This window comes from Atractosteus spatula, chromosome 27 (assembly GCF_055471065.1).
Source record: "Atractosteus spatula isolate fAtrSpa1 chromosome 27, fAtrSpa1.hap1, whole genome shotgun sequence".
NCBI lineage: Eukaryota > Metazoa > Chordata > Actinopteri > Semionotiformes > Lepisosteidae > Atractosteus > Atractosteus spatula.
The window spans coordinates 6,354,534-6,382,204 of NC_142732.1; the positions used below are offsets into that span (position 1 = coordinate 6,354,534).

The 27,671-nt window shown below is 51.4% G+C and overlaps 1 protein-coding gene across 2 annotated transcripts; it reads right to left on the reverse strand.

Annotated features, from left to right (window-relative positions):
• Nucleotides 1-26,613, reverse strand: mnta (MAX network transcriptional repressor a). Of its 2 annotated transcripts, XM_088906885.1 has the most exons (6): nt 26,224-26,613; nt 16,517-17,075; nt 15,718-15,759; nt 14,369-14,480; nt 1,555-1,747; nt 1-1,178 (listed from the first exon to the last, which is right to left on the reverse strand). In XM_088906885.1, exons 1-6 carry the CDS (start codon nt 26,294-26,296, stop codon nt 460-462), a joined length of 1,698 nt encoding a protein of 565 aa, XP_088763011.1. In that variant the 5' UTR covers nt 26,297-26,613; the 3' UTR covers nt 1-459. The 2 variants fall into 2 exon arrangements, with proteins under 2 accessions (XP_088763011.1, XP_088763012.1); XM_088906886.1 differs by lacking the exon at nt 15,718-15,759 and having other exon boundaries at nt 7-1,178; nt 26,224-26,609.
• Between the last annotated feature and the right edge of the window lie 1,058 nt (nt 26,614-27,671).

The following is a 27,671-nucleotide window of genomic DNA, read 5'->3' on the forward strand; positions in this document are numbered from 1 at the left end:
ATTTTTTTTTCCTTTTTTCCATTATTATGTCTAGAGCAGAACAGTGCATCACATCAAGAAAGACCCCCCCCCCCCAACCCACCCCCCAACTCTCTCTGCAGTGTGGACACCCCACAAACGAGACCCCACAGCCCTCCTGGCAGGACAGCTGGCCGGGACGCCCAGGCGCAGTTCTGCCACCACGCGAACCCAAAATATCAGCCTGCTCGCCTCCCCCCACCCCACACACACTTTTTTCATTATATATTTCTACTAAAAAAAAATAAAATTGCGTCTTTTGGAATGTATGGAGTTGCTGCTTTCAGTCCTGTTGCTTTTTTTTCCCCTCTCGCACAGTTTGTGGTTTCATTCCAGATTTTTAAGCATTTTGTTGTTGTTTTAAAGAGGAGCCGCCAATACCTCTTGCTCAGGCCTGGTCGCTCAAGCACTCTCTCTCTCCCTCTGCGCCGCCCCATGTGCTCAGGCCAGCTTGAGAGTGCTCACCGGAAAAGAGGGCATGGTCACCATAGTTACTGGGTTCAGCACTGTCTGGCTCATCAGCTGGGGGTGGTGAGTGACGACCTGGGCGGTCTGCTTCCCCACCATGGCTGCCGTAGGCTGGCTGGAGGCCGTGCCGTTGACCTGGGCGTGGGAGAGCGTGTGGGCGATGTGGCTCATGACGGCAGGCTGGCTGACGGCCACGGGCTGGGGGTAGATGGTGGGCAGGTGCTGGCTGAGGTGGGCGACGGGGTGCACGGTGATGTGGCCGATGGGCTGGCCGGCGGGGGCGAGCTGCACCGAGTTCGAGGAGGAAGGGGCGATGTGGGCGATGTGCTTGGCGCCCGCCTGGATGACGTGGTTGACCGCCTGGATGACGGAGGCATGGGAGGCAGTGGCGGCATGGGCGATGACGGTGGGCTGCATGCTGGGAGCCGTCACGATGTGCGCGTGGGTGGTGGCCACGCCCTGGGGCGGGGCATGGGGCGGGGCGGTCGCGATGGGGGGCGGGGCCTGAGTCGAGAGGGGCGGGCCGGAAGACGGCAGCGCCGGCAGCTGGGGAGCTTTCTGCACGGAGAGGTGCTGGGGCAGGATGGCCTTCAGGATCTCGGGCTGCCGGAGAGGAGGCACTTTGGGCAGGGAGCCGGGCATCACGGGCAGCCTCTCGTCCTCGATGTCCTGATCGATGTTGTCTTCGCCCTCTGGAGGAACGACATGAATTAAAAAAAGAACATGAACAATAGGCCGTGGGCAGCTGAACATCGGCCATGCAGTCACTTTGACTGGGCACTGAACACATGGGCAAATGGAGCAAATTTTCTCCACACATTTTAATTACTGCATCAAATAAATAGCGGAGGAAATGTTACAGCATTAACAAGGAATCCAGCCGTTGTAGACTGCTACTGCTCTCATCTGGGTTATAGCCTCCTGCTTCTAACACCCAGTATAATCAACTCTTGCAAAACCACACTGGTAGCAGTGTTCAAACAAACCATCCAGCAGAGCCTAAACTCGGACCCAGCTGCATGGTGCCCCCTGATCTAGGATTCTAAGCCCCTGCCCCACCCCTGGTACCCGAGGCTGTGGAGGTGGAGGCCTGGTCGTCTTCGGGCTGGACAGTCTGACGCAGCACGCGGTCAATCTCCATCACGTCCATCCACTGGCTCAGCTCGTTCTTCAGCTCCGCCAGCCGCTGCTGCGTGGCGATCTTCTCCCGCGCCAGGCGCTCCATCTCGTGCTCGTACTCCTTCTCCTTCCTCTTCAGGGTCTGGAGGGAGGGGGAGAGGGAGACCGGGCGCGTCAGAGCTCGTCAGCTCTCTGCTGCTTGCATCCCCAAATCTCCGTGGGCGAGAAAAAGCCGGAGGTAACAGAGCAAGCTTCAAAACGCGCCAACGGCCCAGTGCCAGGAGGGCACCACTTGCCGGAACTTCCTGTCAGGGATTGTTCCTCTGAATTGCCGGCGGTGAGCTAGCTTTGTAGCATTTAGGGTTCCAAAAACAGATTCCCAAACAGTGCAGTCCAACATCAGTGCCTGCACATCCAACATGTCCAAAAATAAGGAATATGAAATGCTTTACCCTTGTACTCCACAACATCTCACTTAGTGCCACACCAGGGCTGGGGAATAGGGGTACTGTGTATTGAAGTCACTGTATTTGCACCTTGTTCCAGGCTTGTCTACAGAGGCTAACCAACAATGAAAGCTGACAGTTTTTAATAACCTACGACTGATGGCTAGTGTTATGGCTTAAGTATGCTTCGAGAACCCTCTAAGTCCAGAACTGTGAGGTGCAAAGCACTTAAATACAACTGCGAGACTGGCACTTGGAGGAATGGCCACAATTGTAAGTGTTGCAGTGAAAGGAAAAGTCCCTGCGAGAGCAGCGATTAAGCCTGGTGATGTGAGCGAGTCAGTGTTTGCGAGTGGCGCGCCTCTCCTGCCTCTGTTCGCAGCGAGGATACAGCTTCTGCCTCCCTCACGTGGGCCCCTGCTAAGCTCTGCCCCGTCGGCGTGCGCTGGCTCTCTTTCGTGATCCTGCCCCCACACCCCCTCCCCGACGCCTCGCTCCGCGCACAAGCGCACCTCTGCACGCCCCGCAAAGGCAGGCCCCTCCCCCTTCTGGGAAGTCACTCTCCGAGGCGCCAGGCGGAACTCGGAGAGAGAGACGGGGGGGGGGGGGGGAGGGGGAACCTCCAAGGACATAAACATGTCACGGCTGCACCACCGCGCCTGGATCTCGTGTATCGGGGACCTGTTCGGCCACTTCTGTGCGTGTGAACGTCGGCGCACAAGGCACGAGGCCTCTGCGAATAAATCTGCCCGCCTGCGGGCGTGCCCTGTACGTGTCAAAAGCTCGCAGTAGGAAAGGAATTCAGTTTGGTGTGTTTGGCAGGGCTGGGCTGAAAAGTGTGTTTTATCTGTTAGTGTATAGCACGTGGGAGGCTATCGGAATCGCTTTAAGAGAAGCTACAGCTTTTCAAACTGAAACTGCTGCACGAGATGAGATGGGCCTCCTCTCATTCGGCACCATTCTGATGTTCTGCAATTTCAGCCCGCCAGACGTGCTGCAATGGGAACAACGGAAGATCGCTTACGGTGCATCAAAAGTAGAGCTTTTTAACCAGAAACCGAACAAACACAAGGCTGGGAACAGATGTGCATGAGAGGGGTATTGAGTCCAGAAAGCCACCACAGCTTTGTGCACACGAACACCCCATTACAGCACAGTCCACCACCTCTACTTCCCTGCATGGATTACAGCAAAACTACCCACTGAGGTCTAGAACAGCCTCAGTGAGAAGAGCAAGTGCTCGGGCACACTGGACGTGACCCACCGACAGCAGCAGCAGACAGGCAAAGAATAAGGTGTGCAGAGGGTAATAGCTAGGACAGAGCTGATGCTGTCTGTTCAGAGATGGGGGAGAAAGGAAAAGCCAGCACAATGAGAGAAGGAGGTATATGCCTACTGAAGAATTATGCAAAAACCAAGATCAGAGAAAGTACCCACACACAGACTTGTGAAAAATAAGCAATGGAGCCAAGGTCTGTATGTGTAATAGTAATTCTCTGGCACTTCTGCACCCTGTGTCAGAGGTCCTAAAAGGGCTTGTTTAGTCTAGCAGCCCGCCACTAACATCGCAGTACTGCTTCTCATGCTGCTCTCAACTCTACCGCTCTGGTCTCAGGACTGCTGGGTTGACTCATCATCACAGGGCGTATTCTGTTTTTGTTTTTGAACAATGCGGAAAGAGAACGTAGCAAGCGTGCAGGGCTAGAGCAGTCCTGACTCTGAGTCAGACCGCACAGGGGCTCCTCATTCACAGCTCTAGGACATAACCTCAATCAATGCCACTCTGCACTAGAGCGCGTCAGTCCTCCGCGGATCATGCTGTAACACACAGACGTCCTCACAATGAAAAGACTAGCTAAAGAGCACAGCACAATTGCTCTCAAAGTGCAGTTAAATAGCCACAGTTCTCCGCCTCCAAAAAAAAAACAACACTTATGCACTTCACAGAGCTCTGCATCTATTCCAATGAGACTGCCCACAGTTGTATCAACTCTCACTGTGCTGAAGACAGGGTGAGGGAAGGAAAACTCCCACAATGCAGCAAAGCCTGCCGCAGACAGGTTCTGTCCTGAACCATCATTCTTTATCCCAGGTCAGACAGCCCCAACAGCATACACTGGCTTGTGGACAGGTCGACACGCAGACCTGCATGCTAAGGTCACTGGTGCTGCCAAGGTACGTGTGGAGAAATACAGGATGATGTGACTGTTCCAAATATTTGTGAAATATCTGGTCTCCTAGCAATTCCCATTTCTGAATTCTGTTCTCCTCCCCACTGATAGCTGGTGTGTTGTGAGGATACTGGCACACCAACACATCACCCAGGTGGGGGCTGCACACTGGTGGTGGTGGAGGGGATCCCCATTACCTGGAAAGCGTTTTGAGTGGAGTGTCCAGAAGAGCACTATGTAAATGTAAGAAATTATTATTGTTGTGGATGTGGGGGCCAGTCTGGCCTGTGGACGAAACACCTGACACTGTAGGTAAACACAGCACTGGCACCTAGGACTGACACCCCTAATTAATCAATACCGCGCACCCCGCAGAAACCATCCCTCAGCTCCTCCCCTCAGAGACGCACTGGGCTGGCAACCGTAGTAAAACGATGACGGTTTTGTTTCGGCAAATAAGACACTGGAGTCCCTGGCTGTTGTCAAGGCAACAGCTGAAAACCTACACGGTTTCCCTAGCAACTGAATTTATTAGAAAGGGTTGCACTGGCGCAATAGGGTGGAGAAAATAGATTTTATTTCACTTTATTTTTTTTTCATTATGGGCTGCTATGTCTTTTTCTTGGAGAAGGGAGGGTTCACCTCTATCGAACGCTAGAACTTGACATCTTTTCCTTTGATCCAAGCACGAGGTGACTGGATTTCATTTTACATAAAAAGGGTCATTTCCTTGAGATCTGGCCACCAACAAACATGAATGGAACCATCTCTGTTTTTCTGTGCAACGTGATCTACACGGGTAGTAGAACATACACGACACATATCACAGGGGTGCTTCTGAGCGTCTGGAGGTTAAACACAAAAGGCATTGAGGGGTTTACACAGATTTGCATAGGTCATAAAAAAGCAGGGAAGCAATAAAGTGTGGTATGGCGAGTTCTGGTCATTATACCACAGAAAAATTACAGCCTTAGAAAGAGTTCAAAGAAGAGCAACAAAAAATGATTCCTGCTCTCAGAGGACTGTTGTACATGGACAGTTTGAGAGAACTGGAATGGAATATATTCTAACTGTGCTGTGCTATAATGTGTCATATTACATTGCACTGTATCACAATAATCCTCACACTTATACAGCGCTTCCCTGTAGCACCCGCCTGGATAATGTAACGGCAGCCACAGAGCACCAGTGGACTCACCACACATCAGCTGTCAGTGGGGAGGAAAAGAGAGGAGGCCGTGACTGGTAAAGGCCAGGGGAAATTTGGTCAGGACACGGCAGGTTAACAGACCTACTATTTTAGAAATGTCCTATTATTACTATTTCCCAGGAGGTCTCCCATCCAGATAGTGGTCAGGCTCACACCTGCCGTTTCGGGGGGCTGACAGTTGTGAGCTGTAGGGTAATATAGCTTCTAACTGTATAACTCTGTATCGTACTACAACACATCATGCAAACGGCTCATAGTCTGTAGCAGTGTTCCATTCTGTGAAAATGTGTAAAGGGTTGGGGGAGTATGGAAGAAGATTCCTAGTAAAAGACTTACCAACAAAGCTCATTCTGAGCGCGAGTGCGATCGATTAAATTTATTCCCTCCCTTGCTGTTTTTTCCTCCCCCACATCATACTCTAATATGGCAGGGAAGCTCCACACAGGAAGTGGAATCATGGGCCCCAGCCAACGGGGAAAACAGCACTCTTACAGGAAGTGCCCACCATCACCTTTTACTCTCCTTGCACACGTGACCTTTCACCCAGGTTGTGCCCACAGTGGTGTTTACAAACCACCACACAGGCACACAGCCCTGGGCAGCGGGTGCTGCCAGCCCAGGACTCGCGCTCGATGCCAAAGACTGATACGAAGGCAAAGCAGTCCTAAAAATACCCACTCCACTCTGCCTCCAGTTACAGGATGCACAGGGCGCTAAAACGATGACTCAACACACCCAGGAGGTGTCCGGTGCCCCCTGGGCAATTCCACAAACTCTGCATCGGCACCGGTTTTCTGTCCGCGTCTGCGTGCGGCCCTGCGCGAAGACTAAGCTCCCACACGCTGCTGCATGTGCTCAGCGTGTGTTTGTGACCCAGGCACACTTGCTCACTGTCAGCTCGTTCCGCGCTTCTGCCACTGCGCAGTCGCGGGCAGACGGCTCTCTCCCCTCTCCCGCTGCGCCAATATTAATGACGAGACTCGCAGCCCCATTTAGAGCTCGCCTGCACTCCCTGACACGAATGAACGACTTGCATCCCAGGAAGAGACAAAGGAATCCATTATACACGAAGAGAACAAGCACAGAAAACCGAGAAATAAAATGCACCCACGGTTTGAACGTGGTAGCAAGTGTCCTGAATTGACTCCATTAATTTCCTTTCAGGATGCCAAAAAAAAAGCCACTTTTGAAGCCCCTACTGAAAGAAATACGGGTAAAGAAGCAACTTTTACCCAGGGCGCTATATCATGCTTTACCTTTAAGAACTTACATATCTTGGCTTTAGCAACTTCACTTAATCGACAACGAAAAAGACCGAAAAGGGCAGTGTGGATCTGTAAAAGTTCCCTGTTAAGAGTTTGGTAACGCTTGGCTTCCGTTTTCTTTTCAAGTCGCTTTGCGCTCTCTTTCTTTTTCCCCGACTAACCACTCCGAATTCCCCCCCCTCCACACACACACACACACACACACACAATCTTTGACAAAACGTGAAATCAAAAGAACTCTGCTTAATTAGTGGTTAATTAAGCGAGCTGGAGCGCGCGGTGCCGGGAGAAGTAAACAGAGCCCCGGCCGCGTCATGCGCCACTTGAGCGAGAAGCACGTGGCCCCGCGGGGTCGGGGGAGGAGACGCTGTGAGGCCAGGCGGCCCCCGTGACCCCCCTCCTCCCGGCTCGGCAGCGACTTTCACACCGGTCACATGACACACCTACACACTGCTTCACACAGGGCAGTTTTATTCAAGCAAGAGCTCAGCCAGCGTTTCTTACGCCTCTTTTCTCTCTCTCTCTCGTAACCAGAAAGCACGGGACTGGAGTTCTCACAGTTCTGCTTGGCTGTAAGCAACCATGCAAAGCGCTGGCTGTATCCCATCCTGTTTTTGAAACGTTTTTCCTTAAATCCTATCAAGCACTTTTAGCCAGTATTAATTTTTTTTTGTTGAACGGGTCTGAGTTTAACTTTAAGCAGGGCTGAGTTTAGGTCCTGGGGTGCTATCTGTGTGGAATTTGTCTGTTCACAGTGTGGCGTGTGCGTTCGTGTCTGTTCATGCCCTGCGATGGCCTGGCGTCCTGTCCAGGGTGTACCCCTCCTCGCGCCTGTTGCTTCCTGGGATATGCTCGGATTCCCCGGTGACCCTGTACTGGATAAAGCAGTTCGAAAACGGCTGGCTGGTCGGGAGGCGGTTTCAGAAAACTGCGACGGTTCGGCTGTGAATCATCAGTGCTGCGTGCGTGTCAAGGAGTAACGCTGCTTTCAGAGCAGTGGCGGGGGGGGGGAATGTAATAACATCTCGCCCACGGCACTGCCAGAGAGGCCTTCAACCCAAACCCTGAAGTCAAGGTTGTGAAGAGCCTGCCTGGCCGTGCTGGGAGGAACTACATGTTGAAAGACGGGGCTTTTGAATAACCTTAATATTTGAGCAATGCTTCAAAGCCCGTTTGGAGTCCGGGAAACGTGCACTCCCAGCAAAGACACAGTTCAGCCTCCTCCGCACGCAGCGTACTCTGACTGCTTCAAGAGATGCACGCCCCACAGCGCAGGAAAACTTTCGCCCACAAGAGGCTTCCACTCCGGTTCAACCCTGCTCTTGATTTGTTTCAAATAGTTCACTCTGCCATTGCTCTTACTCTGCTACGAGAACTGGGAACGCCCACCAGTTGCTTGATGGGTTTGGTGCGAAGCTGCAACCAAGCTGCTCAAGTCTCACATGCTGCTAGTTCCCTTCCGTCTTCTCCTTATTCACAACTGTTTAATTTGCACGTCCTCGTTTTAACGTGCCTCAAGAATGAACATGACTTCTTATCACATCCATTTTCTAACTGCTTCTTCCATTTCAGGGTCAGGGGGGAGCTGGAGGCTATCCCAGCAAGCAACGGGCACAAGGCAGGATACACCCTGGACAGGAGGCCAGTCCATCGCAGGGCAGAGACACACTGAGACACACACACACACACTCACAACAGGGCCAGCTCTCCCAGAAGCCACTTAACCTACCAGGATCTCTTTGGACTGTGAAAAGAATCTGGAGCACCTGCAGGAAACCCACCCGAACACAGGCAGAACATACAAACTCCACACAGACAGCCCCACAGGTCTGGAACTGAACCCAGGGCCCCAGCGCTGTTAGGCAGCAATTCATACCACCGCACCACTGTGCCACCTACTATTTAATATTTTAAGTTCAATTATTTCTCACTTTGGTGCCAACAACAGGCAGCTTGGCAGTGTTAAAGACAATATAAGATGCACGTTTTCAGCTGTGCATTGAGATGAACAGGATTACTTGGGTGACACACAGGAAGCTTGGGCAGTCTCTGTGATCTCCCTGCCTCTGACCATCTCCCAGTGACGCACACATACTAAAAACAGCTAAAAAATGTCTCCGTTTCTGTCTTGGTCTGTACCTTGTGTGTATATGGTCTAAAATCTAAGGAAATTAAAAAACACTGTAAAACAAAGTAAGATTTTGTCATACAGCAGCTTGCTGCACGAAATTCAACTAAAATAATGTGCAAATAAAAAGATGGTTAAAGTCACGAAAAAGCAACAACAAAAAAAATCTTAAACCTTAACATTCAATACGTAAAATCATTAAGCAGAGGAGTATATTGTGTGCTAAATTTTAATATACATTCTTCTTGTCTTTGGGTATTAAATAACTAAATTATATTGTTTTCACACAATAAGGCAAACAGATTTCAAATGCAACTGGGAAAAGTGGAGTAATTCTAAGATAATATGAAATACAAGTCTATACCAGCAACATCCTGTAATCCACAGAGGGCACTGCATTCAAAGTTCATTTCCACAGTACATAAGAGATTCTGTCTCGGACGAAATTCAGTCTAAGTGCATTATTACAACTTGCCTTTTGCACACAAAAAAAAGTGACCTGGATAGAATGAAAGACTTCACTGTTGTGTTTGGAGCCTCCAGTGAAGACGCCGAGAGGAAACTGGTAGGACTGTTTCACAAAACATCCCAGAAAAGGGTTCTTTCTTCACAGGACCACTGCTGGAGAGAGGGGGGACAAGGCCTCTGCTCAAGATATCTTCTCTCTGACATTCTGCTCAATGTTTCCTTCTGGGGTGACTGACACTGCCCGTTTAACAGCCCTACCCAAAGCTTATAACTGAAAGCAAGCAAATTCTGAAAGGCAGCACGACTGTTCCTGCAGAACATCTCTTCATTGTGGAGTGTGAATCTGTCACACATTGTAGCTGTATTAAAAAAAAACCCCATAAGATTAGTGATGATGTGTGTATCATGGTCACCAGAACACAAACTCCTATAAACTGTTTCTAGTCAGAACTAAACATTTATTTTTTAAAACGATACCCTCAAATCTAATTTTTTTTTTTTAACTCAAGATACTGCTTCATTACCTCGGGCAATAATGTCATTTTAACTCTCATGTGAATTATCTGCTGTCGCGATGCTCTTACTCACCTCAAAAAGACAGCTGCTTCGCAGTTTGTATAATGCTACACACAGGTTGCGCTGAACTAAAAATTATTCACGTACAAAGCGCATCTGTTTTCTGTCAAAGCATAAGCAGACACTATGTTCGCAAACGGATTTTTAAGCACCCTTTGTCAGTTTAAAGTGAATATAATTGATTTGCAAAAGTTTGCTTCACAGAGGGAAGTATCCAATATAAAAGCAGCATGCTCAGGTAAGTGGGAAAACTGGGAAAAGGGAATTTTTTGTTAACACGGATACACATTGTTCTTACACTGACATGACGCGCTGTTTTTATCGAATCACCAAAACCCGCAGCCTGCCTTTTAACTCACATCATGGCAGAAATGCGTACACACAACCGGTTCAGCAAGAAATTCATGTCTCAATACATTAAGGAAAAGGCAGCCTCTGAAACAAATCCCGTATTAAAGAAGTCTAAAACCAAAACTCAAGGAATAGCCTCTTTATTTTATTTTGTTCAAACAGATTTCCACACACGTCTGCACACCGCGCTCCGCCTCCATTAAGCCCGAGCTGAAACGCTCGTCTCCAGCGCGAGCCGCAGAAGCCGGGATTCACGTGCCGGGCAAGAGGCGGGGGCCGACTCGGGAGGCTGACGTCACGCGGCCCTGGCTAGCCATGTGCTCATTTCTCACGTGGACCCAGAGACCCGAGCAACAAAGAAAGGCGCAGACAGGAGGGGAGGGGAGGGCAGTGCGGCGCGCAATGACGTCATTTCCAGAGATTTAAGCACACGCGCCCTGCACACAGCACCGCGTCTAGCAAAAATTCCTCTCGCACTCCCGAGTTCCTGGATTGGGGTGCCTTTTAAAAAACACTGCAACGCCGGCGAAAGAAGAGATAAAACCGGGAGCTTAAAACATTTTTCACTTTTGGGGATTCCACATGTTGTCATAAGACCTGAACGAAAACGGGCCACCATTTTAATTGGTTTAAAATGAAACCGTTCAGTCAGGTATAGATACATAGGGGCGCTAGCAATCGCTATAGAGAATATGGTTAAAAATTTGGAGGCGTCTTCAAAGCGTTTTCTGTTACCTTTGTCTTTAAAGTAAAGTAATTTCCTTTTATAATGACATTATAGAAGCACATATTTATTTGCTGTCTACGCAATTATCTTTAATATCCCAAAACTCCTGATCCGGTAGAAATGTCCTCATATTATTAAAATCGGAAAAAAACGCAATAGGGTTTCAACTCCATGCAGTGCATTTTTACGACACTGCAATGGTCTAAGCCTTCAGCGCTGTGTCGGTAAACGGAATCAGACAGAGTTGAACTGCCCTCGCTCTGCGGCAAGCGTTTCGTTTTCACACAGCGAATTATATAAGCAATTATCTCCCCCATCTGGATTTTGTTACACTAATGTACGTTCTGTAACTGACAGTTCGCATTCACTCACTGGTATAATAATCTTTTGTGTTTCATGATAATCATTTCGGGGCACTTTAAAATAAAACAAGGCAAAGACAGACAAGTGCATTCACACACTGATACAGTGGATACGCAGTGTGTATATAAATGCACAAAGTTCAAAGGTGTTTTGAGTCCACGACAGTGTAAAATTGTTAAGCATAATCCTCATAAAATATTTTTGCAAAACGTGAAATCTGTCAATAGCAAGTGAGCAAGGGGCAAATACCCGCCAACTCTTTACCTCCCATACAAATATCTTTTTGGAAAATTAAGCACAGCACCAGGAAAATTTCTACAAAGTCAGTGGCTGTGGACGAAACCAACTTGATACTTGTCTGAGCCACACTCACAAGTCCAGCGCTGGGAAAAGATGGGTCAGTCTGGTTCAGGCCACAGCACAGGGTCCCAAACCAATCAGGCAGTCCTCTGCTTTCCGTTTCCTTCAAACTGAAGACATCAATGGCCAGGTGCGCGCGCACACACAACCCTATGTTTTTTAACCCTAAAACAACCAAAGTTTTCCATCGGCAGGATTTAAGGGAGATCAATCCTTAAAATCTCCTTTTCATAGGCTACATGCTCTGCTTGGTCCCATTATTATAGTGTCTATAAATCAAAGCCAGGAGAACTAAGTTCTGTCACTGGGGCAGCTGGGTGTATTTCTACAGGGGGTTTAACTGCACAGGCATCCAAGCAGCACGCGAGGTGACAGGACGCCTTTTTGCGGAGAAGTGGCGCGTACCTGCACCAGCCCGCATCCCCAAGCACAGGCTGGGCCCGGGCCCTCCAGCCCCCCGCGCGCCACTGTGCCACGAGCCGTTAGGACTTGGGCCATGTGACTCCTCTGTCTCGGCCGTGACCCCGAGCCGCAAACCCAAGCAGCCTGCAATCCGCCCTGTCTCTCGGCACATGCTTAAAAATACTCCCTAAGCCTTAATCAGCTCGGGGAGGAGGGCAGGTCAGCTGGGCCAGGGCAGTCAGGCAGTCGAACGAGGCACACTGACTCTGCTTCATCGTGGGGGGGGGGGGGGGCACCAGTGACGCCCGCCCAGCCCCCACACTGCCCTACTTTTCCAGCCCCAGATCTAGCAGGATAATCAACCACTTCCATCTAATGAAAGAGGATTGCCACCACCCCCGCCCCCCCGCCGCCTTCGTTTGTGTCGTTTAAAGGAGCGCTAACGAGCCGCCTGGTGTCCGTGCTCTTCCATGCACACGCGCTCAAGGGGCACTGGAATCAAGTGCTGTTCTCGAGAACACCCAGCACAGCCACCGCAACCCAGCTCGCTTGAAAGGGCCAGCTCTCTCCAAGCCAGCAGTGGCATCTCTCGCCCCCTCTTTCCAGCCTGTGCGTTCCCCTTTCCGCTCGACTTTGTGGGCTTTCGGGGAGACTGCGAGGGGTTTCGGAACAGAAACGATCATTTCTGTTGCAAAGCAAAGAATCCACAGAATGTTGTATTTCTCACCACTTCTAATCGATGAAGCAAGCACTGTGCTTTCCTTTAGGACAGTATGTGAGTAATGTGCATGCAAAGTATGATCTGCTCAATGATTTCTTGTCTGGCAAATCCCATTTTAGCTGAGTATGCACGACACCACCACTAAGGCAGTTTTCAAAAGGCGGTGCTCCATGTCCAAACCAGCGCAAATTAGTAACAGAATATTTTCTGCTGGCACCACCTGTACCAGTAAACACTGCGCAGACCCTGGGCCGTGGTGTCAGACTTCAATCTCAAGGCACCTGTCTGGAATCCACATGACGAGCCCAAAAGCAAACGAAAGTTTTCCAATTGTTTTCGGAAACAACAGAATGTGCACCTACAATACGGTTTAGCTGTGTCACCATTCAGAAAGTGGAGTGGCTGCATTAAAGCTTAAAATTAGCTACAGTACAGGCAGTAAGCAAAGCAAACTGAGTTAAGCCCACCTGCGGTCTGTGTAGATACACTTCTGAAACTTCAAAGGCACAATAAAGACTTTTTTGGAGGGTGTCAGACAGTCGGTGGCTCATTTTTGTCATTAATACTGCCTTACTATAATCACGTGAGCCATGATTTTATCCACACCCTCAAACACTGCTATCACCCCATGGAATTCCGGATCATCATTCTGTAATTCATGGAAAACGAAACGGGTAACAAACGTCTGCATGTTGAGAGGAGACAACAGGCCAGGAATCCTGCTGCCAACCCATTTTCATATTTCTTTCCACAGAGCGGAGGGAATAACAAACTAATTAAAAAACAGCAATTTTCCTGGAGCCCTTGCCTGATCCGCACTCATAAGCCAATTCCCAGGCAGGGAAGACCAAGTATAGATTCACACTGCGTCTCCGAAGACAAGCTCGTGGAATACAGATTACGGGGCTGCGCCGGCGTTCTTGAAGGCTTGGAAAGGCCTTTTGTCAAATGCGGCGATAAGCAACACAAAGCGTTTGCAGGTTAGGGCAGCAAATCTTCCACAATGCCCAAACCTGCACGCATGGTAATGATGCAATATTTACAGGCATTAAAATAAAGACCCTGGGTTCACAGGACGTTTGATCCCCTCTAGGATTTACGAGCTGCAAATTTCTACCAACGGAACCAATGAAGCAGAAAATTAGTGCACAGTGTACATTAATGGCAGGTCTGGCTCTGCTGTCTTTTACTGAAGATACAGCAACAAGCACACAACATGCTTCACCGGGTGCTGGCTTATACAACGCACAAAAGGCTCTCAAATTCTGGAACGCAGTGAATTGCTGCCCCGTAGAATTTTTACTTCCAACCCCATATAATAATACTTTTTTTGCATTTATGTAGCACTTTGCATTTTAAGGGATGCCAAGACGCTTTCGCCTACAGGTGGGGATCCTTCTCTTCCAGCACTCAAGGGCAGCTGCTCCACCACCTGAGTGACACTCGGAGTCACACTGATCCTCTACACGCCAGCAGCGGATCAGCTGGACAAGCGGGGACACATCTGCTCTTTGGATGGGGGGCGGAACTCTCTGTGCGGTACCAGCACAGCGGTCAATGACCAAGGCCACCTACCTGGATATACCTCAAGGCACTTCGCAGCACGCTCAGATTCGAGGTCTTCTTCTCATCCACGCTGGGGATATTTCTCTTCAGAGTCTCGAAGCACTCCTTCAGGTGCGCCCGTCTAATTGAGGGGGAGGGGGAGAGGGTTGGAGAGAACAAGACGCTCAGTAAGTCTGCCACTACAGCGGGGATATGTTGTAGGTTCAGTCTGCTCCACGGGGGCTTCAAGTAGGATCATTCACTGAAATGATCTTCAACCGGCGTTCCTCTTGGAAAGCTGGAATCGCCGATTAAAGAGTCCTTTTACTGAATTCCCCACCCAATCAGCCAGTGCCGTTTGGCCCGATCCAGAGCCAGCTCTCCGGGAATGACTCCTGAGCCCAGCTCGCGGGAGAACGAGACCCGCAACCATGCCCCAGTCGCAGAGCCCCTCATTGTTCTGCTGTTCCTGCGAACCCGCAGGTGCCTGGCAAGGAGCCGACCAAAGAGGGGAGAGTTCCGGCTGACTGCTCCCCCACTTTCTCCCGCTGGCACTCGGCCAGTTTTGTGCTGCCGCCTGGGAATTCAGGCCCGTTCCTCAAGGAACTGCACTACGGCAACACCCCATCGCTAGAGCTGCCTTCTGACTGCAACTTGGGGCTCGCAGTACAACCCCCACTCCGGTAATGCCACAAGTCAAGTCACAACACACGTCTCAAACTAGACTTTTTGGAGACCCTGAGCGGTTTTCTTTTAAAAGTGATCTAGGCTGGACGAGCACATTTGAACTAATTGGACATTTAAATGATTTTGCATATAAACGACTACATGTTAATTACTCCTTTCAATCAAGTGTACTTTGTCTGGCTTCTCTAGCCATAACTACCGAACACTTTTGGTCTTGTTCGCAATACAAGGTGTCTTTGCTGGACTTCCCAATGGCTCAGTGTTGGGGAACAGCATCGTTTATAGGAAATCCTGTCGGCATCCCTCTCACAACTCAAGCCTCCCCAGATCACGCGTCTCATTTCATTACTGAAGCAACAAACTGTCTGAATCCCCATCATCTGTTGTCTTGCCTCCCAGCTCCTCCACTGTACTCCTTACTCCTGGGAACATCGTTCTACCCCCACAATCCTGCTTCCCAGCCTGCTACTATCCTCACAGAGGTGAGGGTTGGGAGCTCTCCTTTCATCCAGGACTCGGATCGGAAACAACCATGACTTATAACTACTTTATGCCCTGGAGTGGAAACCGACAGTGAGATGATTAAGGGCCCCAGACAAACACAACTGCTGGTTACCTAACTGTCAGCTTTCCATAGAGCTGAACCCTGAGTACATCTGTGAATGAGAGACCAGGGAGAGAGAATGACCCACCTGTTTTTTTCAAGCTTGTTATGTACTTCTCTTGTCCCTGCCCTGCAAGCACAGATCAGAACAAAAGGATTATTGATTTGCGGAGGGCAACTCTTCAGGACGAGACTCACAGAACAAGTATTAAAACGATGAACAAAACTCAGACTCCCTGACTGGTCTTGTATCTCTGTCCTTCTGCTCGCACAACAAAGCCAGGAACACCAGGATACTGCTCTCTTCTCTAACTCTGCCCACTGTGGCGAAACACAAAAAGTCTCCATTTGCGTTCATGCCCCCAATCCCAGCATGTCTCGGTCCCACAAGGGCACTGAACCAGCGAGGTCCCGTCTCCCTCTACCTCTGTGACTTCCTGTGTGGCTGAAGCCTCCAGCAGAAACTCAAACTAATTCCAATGTCTGCAGTGCTGCCTCCATAAAGGAGTAGCCTGCTGGCTGTCCGAAGTCTCGCAGGCCCGCAGAATAAATACAGTGTTTGTTTAACAAATGTAATAACTTCAACAACAACAGTATCAAAACCCGCCGACACTGAATAGCAACTCCCATTCAACGCTGCTTGCATTTCAAGGGTTCTGACGTGGAACTGTAGTAATTAGATTCAGATGTGAGCTCTCCCATGCTTCTTCAAAGGTTTAAAAAACAGAAACCACTTCCTAAACAGATGTTTTCTCTACCTATGAGGAGCTGTGCTAGATCTGGCGAGACCTAAGCCCGAGGTTTTGTCTCAAAATGACAAACCTGCTTTATTTGATTTTTTAGGTTCTGGCCGAAATCCAGACAGACTGAAAGCGGGCGTCACTCACCCCCCTGGGCGCCTCTTCTGGTCCAGCGTCTTGGCGTCATCGATGCCGGCCGGCCGGGACCCTGCGTTGGGCTGGGACAGGAAGGGAGGGGCGATGATGGAGCCGGGGTAGGACTGCACGGTCAGCTGCTGCTTGGGGCTGCCGGACTGGGGCGGGGTGCTGGGCTCCACCTTCACCTGCGGGCCCAGCAGTGTCCGATGGGGGGGCGGCGGCGGCACTGGCGGCGGCGGCGCGGGCGGGGAGTGATGGGCCTCCTTGCTGGGGGGGCTGAGGCGGGGCGTGGCCGCGGAGGGCGAGAGGGCGGTGGCCGGGGGCGGGGCCAGGGGGGGCGGGGGCAGGGCAGCTGGGCTGGCGGTCACCATGGGGATGGGGATCACGGTGACGGGCAGCGGCGGAGGGAGGGGAGGGGGAGGGGCCGGGCTGGGGTGATGCTCTGGGCACGCCTCCTCGCCCCTGCCCGCGTGGTTCGTCCGCACGGCCTGCACCGGTGACATCACTTCCACACGCTTCTGCTCCGCCTCCCGGTCTGAGCGCACCTTCTCCAAGAGCTCATTCTCCTCTGTGGACAACAGGCACAAACCACACACCCCATCAGTGCCCCGCCGAGAGACTCCCTGAGGGCAGGAGGAACCTGCACCATCACCAGACAACTGATCTAACCCCCTGCCTCCCATCTTCCTTTCATGAGAGATCCGTTAGCCTGCTTTTCCTCTCACCAGCATGTGTAACAAGGAATATCTACTGTGCACTACAATTGATAGAGAAATCCACAGGGAAATCACAACTATAGAGTATATACAGGGCAGTGAAATTTTTCTGTTTCCTACAGTCCTTCTGTATTCCTTTGCAGAGTCTGTGATTGCATAAGTGTCAGCTGAGAACACTGACTCACTGTGGGCGTGGCTGACACAGTGGCACTCCCACCAGGGTCTGTCAGCATCAGCAGATTACCCATGAAGAGCTGTTTATGTTCTCTACGGGCCATGATCTCAGGTGCTGCCCCTACGCTTTTGTTCCGGTGTACCAAACACCTGATGCCTTAAGTCTTTAAAAGGAAGGAAAATACACAAAAGGGAGTATGTAAAGAAGACTGTCGTCATCTTCAAGAGAAGAATCACGTTTCGCTCCAAGAAAAACTGACACAAATTCAAATCCCCAAGATGAACTCAGAAACAGATTGTGTCAAAAGCCACCAAAGGACCAGACAAATATTCATGGCACAATCAACTGTATCTGACTTTGGGGAGTTAACCAGCTCTCCATGTCCTGTCAAGTAAAGGTTATCAGGCTGTGCTCAGGATAATCCCAGTCGCGTTACTCCTTTGAAGAAAGGGTCTGTGGTGCTTACCGAACTCCAAGTGTTCAGCAATCCTTCTCTTACTTTGGCACACTTTTAAATAGCAGTGTCCGTCAGGTCACAGTGGAAGGTCTCTGTCCCGGTGCCACACGTCAGCGGTGACATGCGTGAAATAAATCAAGACACTAACACAGCAGTGTCTGGCAACTGTGGGCCTTCTGCTTCTAGCAGAGCCTTATGCACAAGGCTGTGAATATTTTAGGGTACAAGTGTGCAGCTGGGCCTCTGCCACTATTAACACCAGCCTGCCAAAAGCGACGGAGTAACGACAGGGAAAATAACCAGGAAACAGTCTGAAAGTTGCAGTAAGCAAATACTGTTTCCCGCTTTCAAGGGGGAGGAAAGCAAAAAAGTTTGTGCCGGCGTTTCCTGTCCCAGCAGAGGTCCAAGAAAACTGTACGCCTACAGGAAAAAAAACACCGGGAGCTCAGAGGACGGAAGGCATCCCTGAGCTGACGCTGCAATCGGATTTGTCCGGGAAAATCTGGAGCAAAATCCGAGCTGCTCGCGAGCACTGCAAACTTGGCTCCGTGACAGGACAGACTGCAGAGTCTCCTCGCAGGGCCCCCACACTGACTCACACAGCAGAGTGGGTACGGGGGAGGGACAGGAGGGGGGGTCGCATGCACTCATCTAGGTTTCAACACTTCGGCAGAGACACAGGATTTCAGACCCTCTCAGTCTGCACGTCCTGGTCTGAAGAGACCATCGCTGTGCGGCGAAGGGGCCGATTCAAGCTGAGGAAACAGCTGACGCCCCTGAGAGTCTGGAGGGCTGTTCTGAACATTCCCCTGAGGTCACTATAGGGCAGTCTCACCTCTCCCGCCTGCAGGACCTGGTCATTTGTTTTTTTAGCTCAGGAAAGCCTGACTATAGCACGAGACTCCTATTGGAAATGGAATAAATTTATTTTAACATAAATTACAAATAACGCAACTTTACAGTTGTTTTTCATGCACAACAATCTGCAGTAATTTGAAGTGCAATGCTTTGAGGCACAACCCATAATTGTATCTCAGATAAACACTGGCAGCCATGAGGACACAGTTAAAAACTGGGGGCTATCTACCCGAAAATGCATTTTTCCAAAAGCCATTTCCAGACATCTGTAAAATCAGGTCTATTTTCATGCATGACATCCATTTTCTAACCACTTCATCCAATCCAGGGCCATGTGGGAGCCAGAATCTATCCCAGCAAGCAAAGAGCACAAGGCAGGACACACTCTGGATGGGAGGCCAGTCCATCGCAGGGCAGACTCAAACACACACATTCGCACTCAAACCAGGGCCAATTTTCCCAGAAGCCAATTAATCTACCAGTATCTACCAGTCTCTGGACTGTGGGAGGAAACCGAATCGTCTGCAAGAAACCCACCCGAACACAGGCAGAACATACAAACACCACACAGACAGCACACCAGGTCCGGAACTGAACCCCAGGCCCCAGCGCTGTGCGGCACCAATCCTAACCACTGCACAAACCACACACCCCCCAGGCCTAATTTCACCTAATATCACACACAAGGGCAGTTCTGAGTACAAATCCCCCAGCTGCCCACAGAGAGCAGGAGGTCACGACCTTTCAGACAGACGTCACACAGAAGCAGACGCTGCACACCTGAGAGAGAGACAGAGGAGGAAAGACCAAGGTCGGGGAAGGACCTTTTCTCCTTTCAAGGCTCAAAAGACAGGTCTGCACGCAATTTACCTCGAAACCCACGCGTTAGATCTCAGACTCCGTGCTCGGTAGCACGTGCTCAGGACAAAAGAAGGGAGTAGAAATATGTGCTTTACCTGATTTATAAGAAAGGGGGAGGGGAGGGAGAGGTAGACACTGAATTCCAGGGACCTGGAAGCTCCAATCAGACCGCAGTGTTGCAGACACCCCCCCCCCCCCTCCCGAGGAGCAGGGCAGGCTGCCGCAGCTAACCGGGGTGGGCCTTCGCATTGCCATGGAAACAGGGATGTTAGAGTCAGACACTCGAAAGCTCCGCTGCACATCAATAAGGATCATATGTGGCCGTTTCAGCAGGTTGCATTGTAATTTTCCCCCGTTACAGAAGAACGGTGCACTGAATCCATCTCTGACAGCCACAACGGGGGTGGTGGTGGTGGTGGGGGGGGGGGTTTAAACGCATCTGGCGGCAGCAGAGACGTAGTTTACACAGACGCCTGGCCGCGTTACGGCTGGGCCACAGAGACGCGCCAACCGCTCCACACCGCCGCCGGGCTCTTTGAGCACAGAGCACATCCAGCACAGTGAGGCCGCTTTGTACCGTCAGGAATCCAGAAAGAAATCAGCAAACAAATGGCAAACACAGCAAGCAGGTTTAACACGCAGAGCTCCTTGGACACCCACACTGTCCCAGACAGCGGCTCCCAGCACCTTGTTAACTCACCTACACTACCTCAGACCCGGACCCCACCAGCCCCTTCAGCTACTTTTTTCTCATCTCATTTGCCAGGGGATCAATTCAGCAAGCCTGCAAAGACTTCTCCGCTTATTGTTCTTATGAATGTTTTGGCTCATGCTTTTCTCCACAGCGCCGTATATCTGGACTCGTTTATACAGCTGGGCGCTATACTGAAGCCACCACAGTGCAGTGTCTGGCTCCAGGGTACTACCGCAGGGCCCCACATGGGACTGGAACCCACAACCTCCCAGTCAGAAGTCCAGAGCTCTAACCATTACACCACACTGCCTCGTGCTGTAGAAACACCACTGAGCCTTTTAAGGAACCCTGGGAGCGAACTGGAGGGATTTCTCAGCAGCCAAAGGAGCACAGAACCGAGCTCCCTGGATTATTCTGATCCTCAGTCGCCTGTGTCAGTGGGATCCTCGCATCTGGGGTGAAGCATCAGAGACGAAGGCGAGATCAGTACCCTCTGCTCTCGCTCCTGCGGAAACCTTTAATAAGCGCTGGCTTACAAAGAGCTCGACCACAGACTGCTGTGCCTGCAAGCTGCAGAAGGGCCGCCCCCCAGCGCGCTGAGGCACGGGCACTGAAACTGCCCTGGCGCAGAAAGGGAGCAGCAGAGCCTTTTCTTCAATGGAGGAGGAGGATGCTGATACGCACACGTGTGGCCTGCAGAATGCAGAGAAACCTGAAGGACGTCCAAGATTGTCCCGCACCTGGGCTCACAGTTGCCTAGTGACCCTCTCCTTAGTGCTCACGGGCCGGTCAGGGCACTCGGCCACCCAGACTGCAGGCGGCAGCACAGACAGACGCTGGAGACACAGTGGAGGAAGCTGGAGAGCACCAGCCAGCCCTCTCAGCCTTAACTCACACTCTGGTTCCTACTGGAGAGCTGGGGAACGCGGACAGATAAGCGCCTCTTGAGAAGGAGGAACAAAACTGACACATTTATCCCCAGGACAGTGAAGTCACGAGGCAGAGTGGCCTGGAAATGAAAGCCTCATGTCCTTCGCTCTGTGTTTAACAATGGTGGTCACTGTACGACCCAAGATTTAGCCCAAAACAAATCAGCCAGTACTAGCAGCAAGCACTGAGGGATGACGATGAGCAAGAATGTCCCCAGTCAGAAGCTCACACCGCGCGCTGGGCAAGACTGTGACTTAGCCGACGTTCCCAGACGCCATCAGGCATTACTCCGATTACACACCTACAGAGCAGCAGCATGGCAATTAAGAGACAGCCCCTGAGCACATGCCTTAAATAGCTGCAGTGGAAAATGTCTCTTTCGGAAACATGAGCACCACTGCGAAGGAACTGGCAGGGTTGTACTCTCCGCTATATTTACAGAGTGACGAAGGGGCCCACGGTTACTCAGCTGAATATATCTAGTACCTCTGCTGCCAGTGCGAGCTTCCAGCGTGGTGATGCCTTGTTTGTCCTCTGGCAAGGCACCATCGGGAATGTGAGAGGAGTGAGAGGGCACGCACCACACACCCAGCCAAACACAGCTACTCTGCTCCGCTGAGTCCCGGAAAGGACACTTTCCACAAGCAGGAAAAAAAAAGTGTGAGCTTGCTTTTTCTCTTCACTCTGAACTCACTGGAGTCAAAACAGCTGTTAACCTCTGCTTCCGGAAAAAAAACTGTGGATCTCCTGGTAAGAGGATTAAGAAGGCGTTTGTTTCAGGGCTAAAACAGAAGGCATTGCTTTACGCCAAAGCCAGTGTCTATCTGGAATAAGCAACCCAGTCATTACTGCTGAAGCAGATTCCCTTGGATCTGTTAGACAACAGCTGTATAAACCACTGGGTCAGTCAACGTCTAGTGACCAAGACAGTGAGATTTATAACAGCTTATGTTCTCACATTCTCGCTCATTAAAAATGCTAATAAAACTGTACAGGTGCTCAGATTGCACTCAGCAATCTACCTAATGAGCATCTAAAAATCAGTATGGACTAAGATGCAAAGCTCAGATGCTTCCAAGCTGTTGTTTTAAATTAGGCCTGGTAGTCAGCTAAGAGCTCTCTTCTGGGCAGGGCTTGATACTAGAGGGAAAATGATTAATATTAACACAGCATACAGAACAATAAAGGAAAGATCTGCACGCACAGCACAGCTTACCAGCCTGGGCTTCAAAATCAACCTGAATGGTCCCATTATAAAACAATGCGAGACTGCAGAGGCAAGAGATGCTATAAACGTGTATATGTATTTTTCCTTATAATTATTCACGTCATACCAAGGGCAACAAACAAGGCAGGACCTTCACTAAACCTGGCTCAGCTGCATAAAGGAGCAACAGGGGTGAACCCAGTAGGCTGAGCGCTGTCTGTCTCACCTATAGCAGCAGTTGATGGGAGACTTGCTGCAATCCCAACAGCATCTGGGATGCAGTGGTGCAAAGTCTAATCCTTCAGGACCCCCAATCCCACAGGTCTAGTTTTAAATTAAAAACGTGTAGAACATCCTGAACTGCTCAAATCAACTGAAAAAAAACGCACAATTAGGTCATCCAAATGCTCTGATGGAAGGAAAACTAAAGGTTCACATAGCCCTCGATTAGCCAGAGTTCCTGGTCCAAGCCTTTGAGCTAAACGTTCCTCCAGAGGCACCAGAGGTACCTGGATCTTCATCACACACAGTGGTGTGATGGTTCGCTGCCTCACGGCTCGAAGGCTCTCACTCATATTCAGCCTTGAGTGCCGGTCTGTGTGGAGCTTGCACGTTCATCCCATGATCACTCATATTCCGCCAGGTGCTCTGGTTGCCTGCCGCCCTACCAAAGACCTGCTGGCTCGTCTAAACCGTTCCTTTTCCCCAGAGAACTGCAGCGGTCTTTGCCCCTTCGGTCCTGCGTCCTACACATCCAGAACGGGCTCCGGCACCCCGAAACGCTCACACTTGCAGCTGATGGATCCTGTCATTCTGCAGCTCCCCCAGGGCCCTTAGCCAAGGGGTAAGAGCTTGCCTTCATGAAGCTTGTCTTGTTTTGTTTTTTTTGTCAGCCAGTTCTCAGACCACACAAACTGCCCACCCCTGCACTGTGAAAAGCTCTGGGGCAACACTGAAGCCCCCTGCCCAAGAACTCTGAAGGGAACCAGGCCTGCTCGTCTAATGTCTGGAGACCCATGAAGGGCCAAGAAATCACCAGTCCGGCCTCGCCCACTCCCAGTATCGTCAAAACCCTGAAAGGCACCGACGATGCCGACCCATTGGACTTCTCAGAACCAGCGCTGAAACACAAACAGGAGCACACACGTGGGGCCTGCAGGAAAGGGCAGTTGGATACAATCCCTGATGAGAGGAAAAAGGGTGGTGTAGGGGGGTCAGGACGGCCTTTTATGAAAGCCTGCTTTTCCGATCAGAGGTGACACCCTTGGCACCAGTATCAAAAGCCTTTCTGCGAGGATGAAGGCTTTGAAAACTCGTGAGCACAGCAGAGAGTGGCCCAACGGCAACGCTAAACCGCAAATACTGGAGGTGAAGACCAAGGCCAGCAAAACACAAGTGCTTTCTTGCCTTTGTACAGGCCTGCATAGCCTCCCACTTCGAAGGAATACAGAACAGCATTTCTGCATGACACCGCTGAAAGAAGCAAAGTCCATCACCTAGCCAGTGAAAGCTGACCCATTATCTGATTCATGGCCACGCAGCCTGCGCTAGGGTGTAGTCAGCTTACACAGGAGAGCTGTGCAGCTGAAGAAGGAAGAACAATCGACTGAAAAATGAACAACTTTATGGCAGCATTAAGGTTTACGTCAAGAGTGTTAAAAGAACCCTTCTGCAGTCTGGGAAATTAGATTTTGCCGTGCATCTACAAGATGTTCAACCTTTCTGGCACAGAAGGCGAGGATTTTTAAAGGGAGTTTATTTAGATTTCATCAGTATAATGGTCAGCCAGTTCTGCAGCGGGCACGACCGAGCACATCTGCACTGACGCCCACATGCAAAGAGCTCGCTTGCGCTGTGTGGCAATTTATGTAGCGTGTGCTGCTTTTAAGGGGGTTTTCACTTCCGCGATTCTCGGCGGAGCTCGGAGGCTCGTCCAGCGGACTCCCACACGACCGCTGGCCTGGTCTGCGGCGCCCAGCGCCGGCACGCTTCACCGGACAACTCGCCAGCTCGTCACGCCGCGTCACGGCACCGCAACGACACGCCTCCCCCGAACTCGACTGAACGCCGCACTTTCAACTGCAGGCATGAGAAGCATGAGAAAATCGCCTTTTTCTTTGTTCGGCGGTCTGGGGGCTATCGTGTCGAACGCCGCTACGGAAGCGGGTGTTTTACTGTAGACACGTACACTTACTCGCTGCAGCCTAACCGGGGGACAAAGAGACGACGGATTCACTGTCGCAAAACGACCGTATTTGCGTTTTCCTTTTCAAAAGGATCGGCCACTTCCAGCGTCATTATTTTTTTTTCCCCATTACAGCGTACGGTAATGAGACGGTCGGTGCTTTAAGCCAAAGCTCTACTTTTTAAACGCACACATACGGCCTTATATAACGCGCACAGACGGCCTATGCGCAGTGTGTGTGTGTGTGTCGGGGAGAGGGGAACACAAAACTGCCCTATTTTCCTCACCGGCTCCGACCCGCCAGCGAAGGAGAGGAGGGGGGGGGCGGGGGGTGAAAAAACCCTTCAGTCTGGCAGGAGTGCCCGGCGCGCACGTGGTCGAGAGGGGCGGATTCCAGACACGCGGTCTCGCCTGGGGGCGTGGCTACTGCTGACACGTCACCAGCGGGCTTTAACAAAACCCTTTCGTGTGCGGCACCCACCGGGCTGGGTCGACAAACAACCCAGACGCTACACGTTTCGTTTCGGGGGGATGGGGGGGGATTGTTCTGAATTGTAGCGTCTTACCCTCATTCCCCGACACCCCGGCTTTTTAAAAACAAACCAAAAAAGTACACATATAAGGAGTTTCCGCAAAGAAGGGGGAAAAAAAAAAACCCGAGCTCGTCAGGAGTTTGAAAGGGAAGTAGGTTGTAAAAGTGCGTCATATGACACCCGAGCCTGACAAGTCATTCTGTTAAAAAAGGGTTTGGCACGTCTCTTAAGTTTTGCCACCGCCCTTTCAGACGGACCGACTGAATCCTTTACAGAAACGCGACGCCGAGTGAAACGAATTCGGTTGTTTGTTTGTTGTTGTTGTTGTTGTTGTTTTTTTGGGGGGGGGGGTTAATTTTCCCTTTTTCATTTTTAAAAATCAACTTTGAGTGTGAAAACGGCGCGCCTCCGCAGCGCGGGGAGCGGAGCGCCGCTGCAGCCTCCTGCCCGCGGCGGGCACTCGAGGGAACCCCCCTGGCAGAGCCTTCGCCGGGAGAGTGGCGAAGGCTGGCTTTGTGCACCAACAAATTAACACACACGTGGCGCAGAGCACAGATAACGCAGGCTGTGCGAGGAGAAAACGCCCCCCCCCACCAACCACCAGCACCCGTCTCCTCTCGGAACCCCTGTGGAGCCCACGACCACCTTCGGTCAGGTGCAGCAGCAGCAGCAGGAACCTCTTACAAGGTCTGCACAGCAAGACTGCGGGCGATCCGCTTAGTACGCAGTCATCCTCAGGCATCCCCACACGCATTGAACCAACAACTCCAACCAGCCGACAACAGCAGATGAAGCAAAGTATTACACCCAGAGTCGACCCCCCTGTTACACCTACACCACCGACTGCAGGACGGACCACCGCGGCGGAGCATGTTAAGGAGACCCAAGGAGACGCGCACGTTTTTTTTTTAAAAAAAATATCTTAAGAATCACAGCAGATGTCAAACAGGTCCCTCCCCTCTCATTTTAAAGACACTGAATCAGTCACGTCTAAAGCACACGTCCACGCACCGAACACGGACGGGACTGGTGTTTTCTGGAATAGTTTAATTTCTGCGTGCCCCCCCCCTCCTCCTCTCACCCCGGCACCCCCTGCTTACCACGTGTTTTCTGTTGTTGCTGTGCTTGCCATTCCAAAAACCTCGCCGCTTCCAAAAGCGTCTCGATGCTCATCTCTCGCCCCGTAGTGGACCTCGGCTACTTCGAAAATGATCTTTTCTTGCAGATCTGGAGCGGGGAGGGGGGGGGGAGCGCTTCCGCGGCTGTGCTCGCTTCCGGCTGCTCGCCTTTTCCACTCCTCCGAGAAATCAGCAGGGTGGTGGAGGGGGATGAATAAATAAGACAAATCCCAGATCCCTCTCCTCGGACGCCTTCCACACACGGAGAGGGGCTGCAACAAGATGGCGATGCGAGTAACAGAAAACACAACAAGACGAAAAGCACACACGGCTCGTCCACCCGCCCCCTTCTCCCCGCCTCCCTCTCCACGCTTCGGCCCCTCCCAGATACTACAGACACGGCGCAAAACCGGACACGGACACGGACACGCCGTGAACGGGGCTCGGGGAGCGCGGGTCCGCGGCGCGTGACGTCATCGGCCTCCGCGCTCGTGAATTCGGCGCGTGGAGGGGGGGGGAGCTTCGCGTGTCGCCCCGTCGTCGCGTGCGCAGTCGCCTCCAGAGTGAAGTCCCCCCCCCCGAGGTCCGGCGCTGACATGTTGGGAAATGGGGTCAGGAAGGGCGCGCACAGTCGGGAAAGAGGGGATCTTTCCAGGTGTCACCTTCAAATTCCTGACTCTGAAGCGAACGTGTCAGCCCACATTCAGCGCGCTGTATACAGATACAGACGATAACGTCTATTGTGACTCCCATCCTAGGGGTGACCTGCAAGGTTTGCTACACCATTGCTGCGCCCATTAGGGCTGTGGCATGTTTTGCGTGGTTTGGATGGGTGAATATGGACACAGAGCGCTGTTGTAACCGGAAGCGCTCTTTCCCTTTCCCGCAGTCTTTGGCGAGGGTACAGACGGGGGGGGTAGACGCACGCATTATTCAAGGAACCGGCTCTTCGCTGGGCTCCGGAGCCCGGCTTCGCCACGCCGTGCCGGGTTTTCCCGCCAGCCTTCCCCCGCAGCGCATTTGCATGCCATTAAAACAGGTCGATCCCCGGCAGCCAATCGGCGCGCAGAACAACAAGGCATGGTGCCTGTCCACATGGGCACCAGCCCGTCGTGCGTGCGGCTCATTTGCATTTAAAGCCGGGGCTTGGCGCGCCGCCTGCGAGCCCGTCAATCACGCAGAGCCGGTCCGTCTGCGGGCACGCCGAACGGATCTGCCCGCTCGGAACCGGACGGGGCAGGACGGTTCCTGACAAGCCAGCGAGGCTGAAAGGCGGTGGCGCAATCCCCAGTGCGTTACAAGAGCCGCAGGTGTATAACGTGTCGTTGTCGTTTTTTTTGAATGACCATTCGGGAGTTGTCAGTATGAGTAAAATAACATTGTTAGGCCTTTTGTTGTGGACAAAAAAAAAAAACTCGCATTCACTGGGG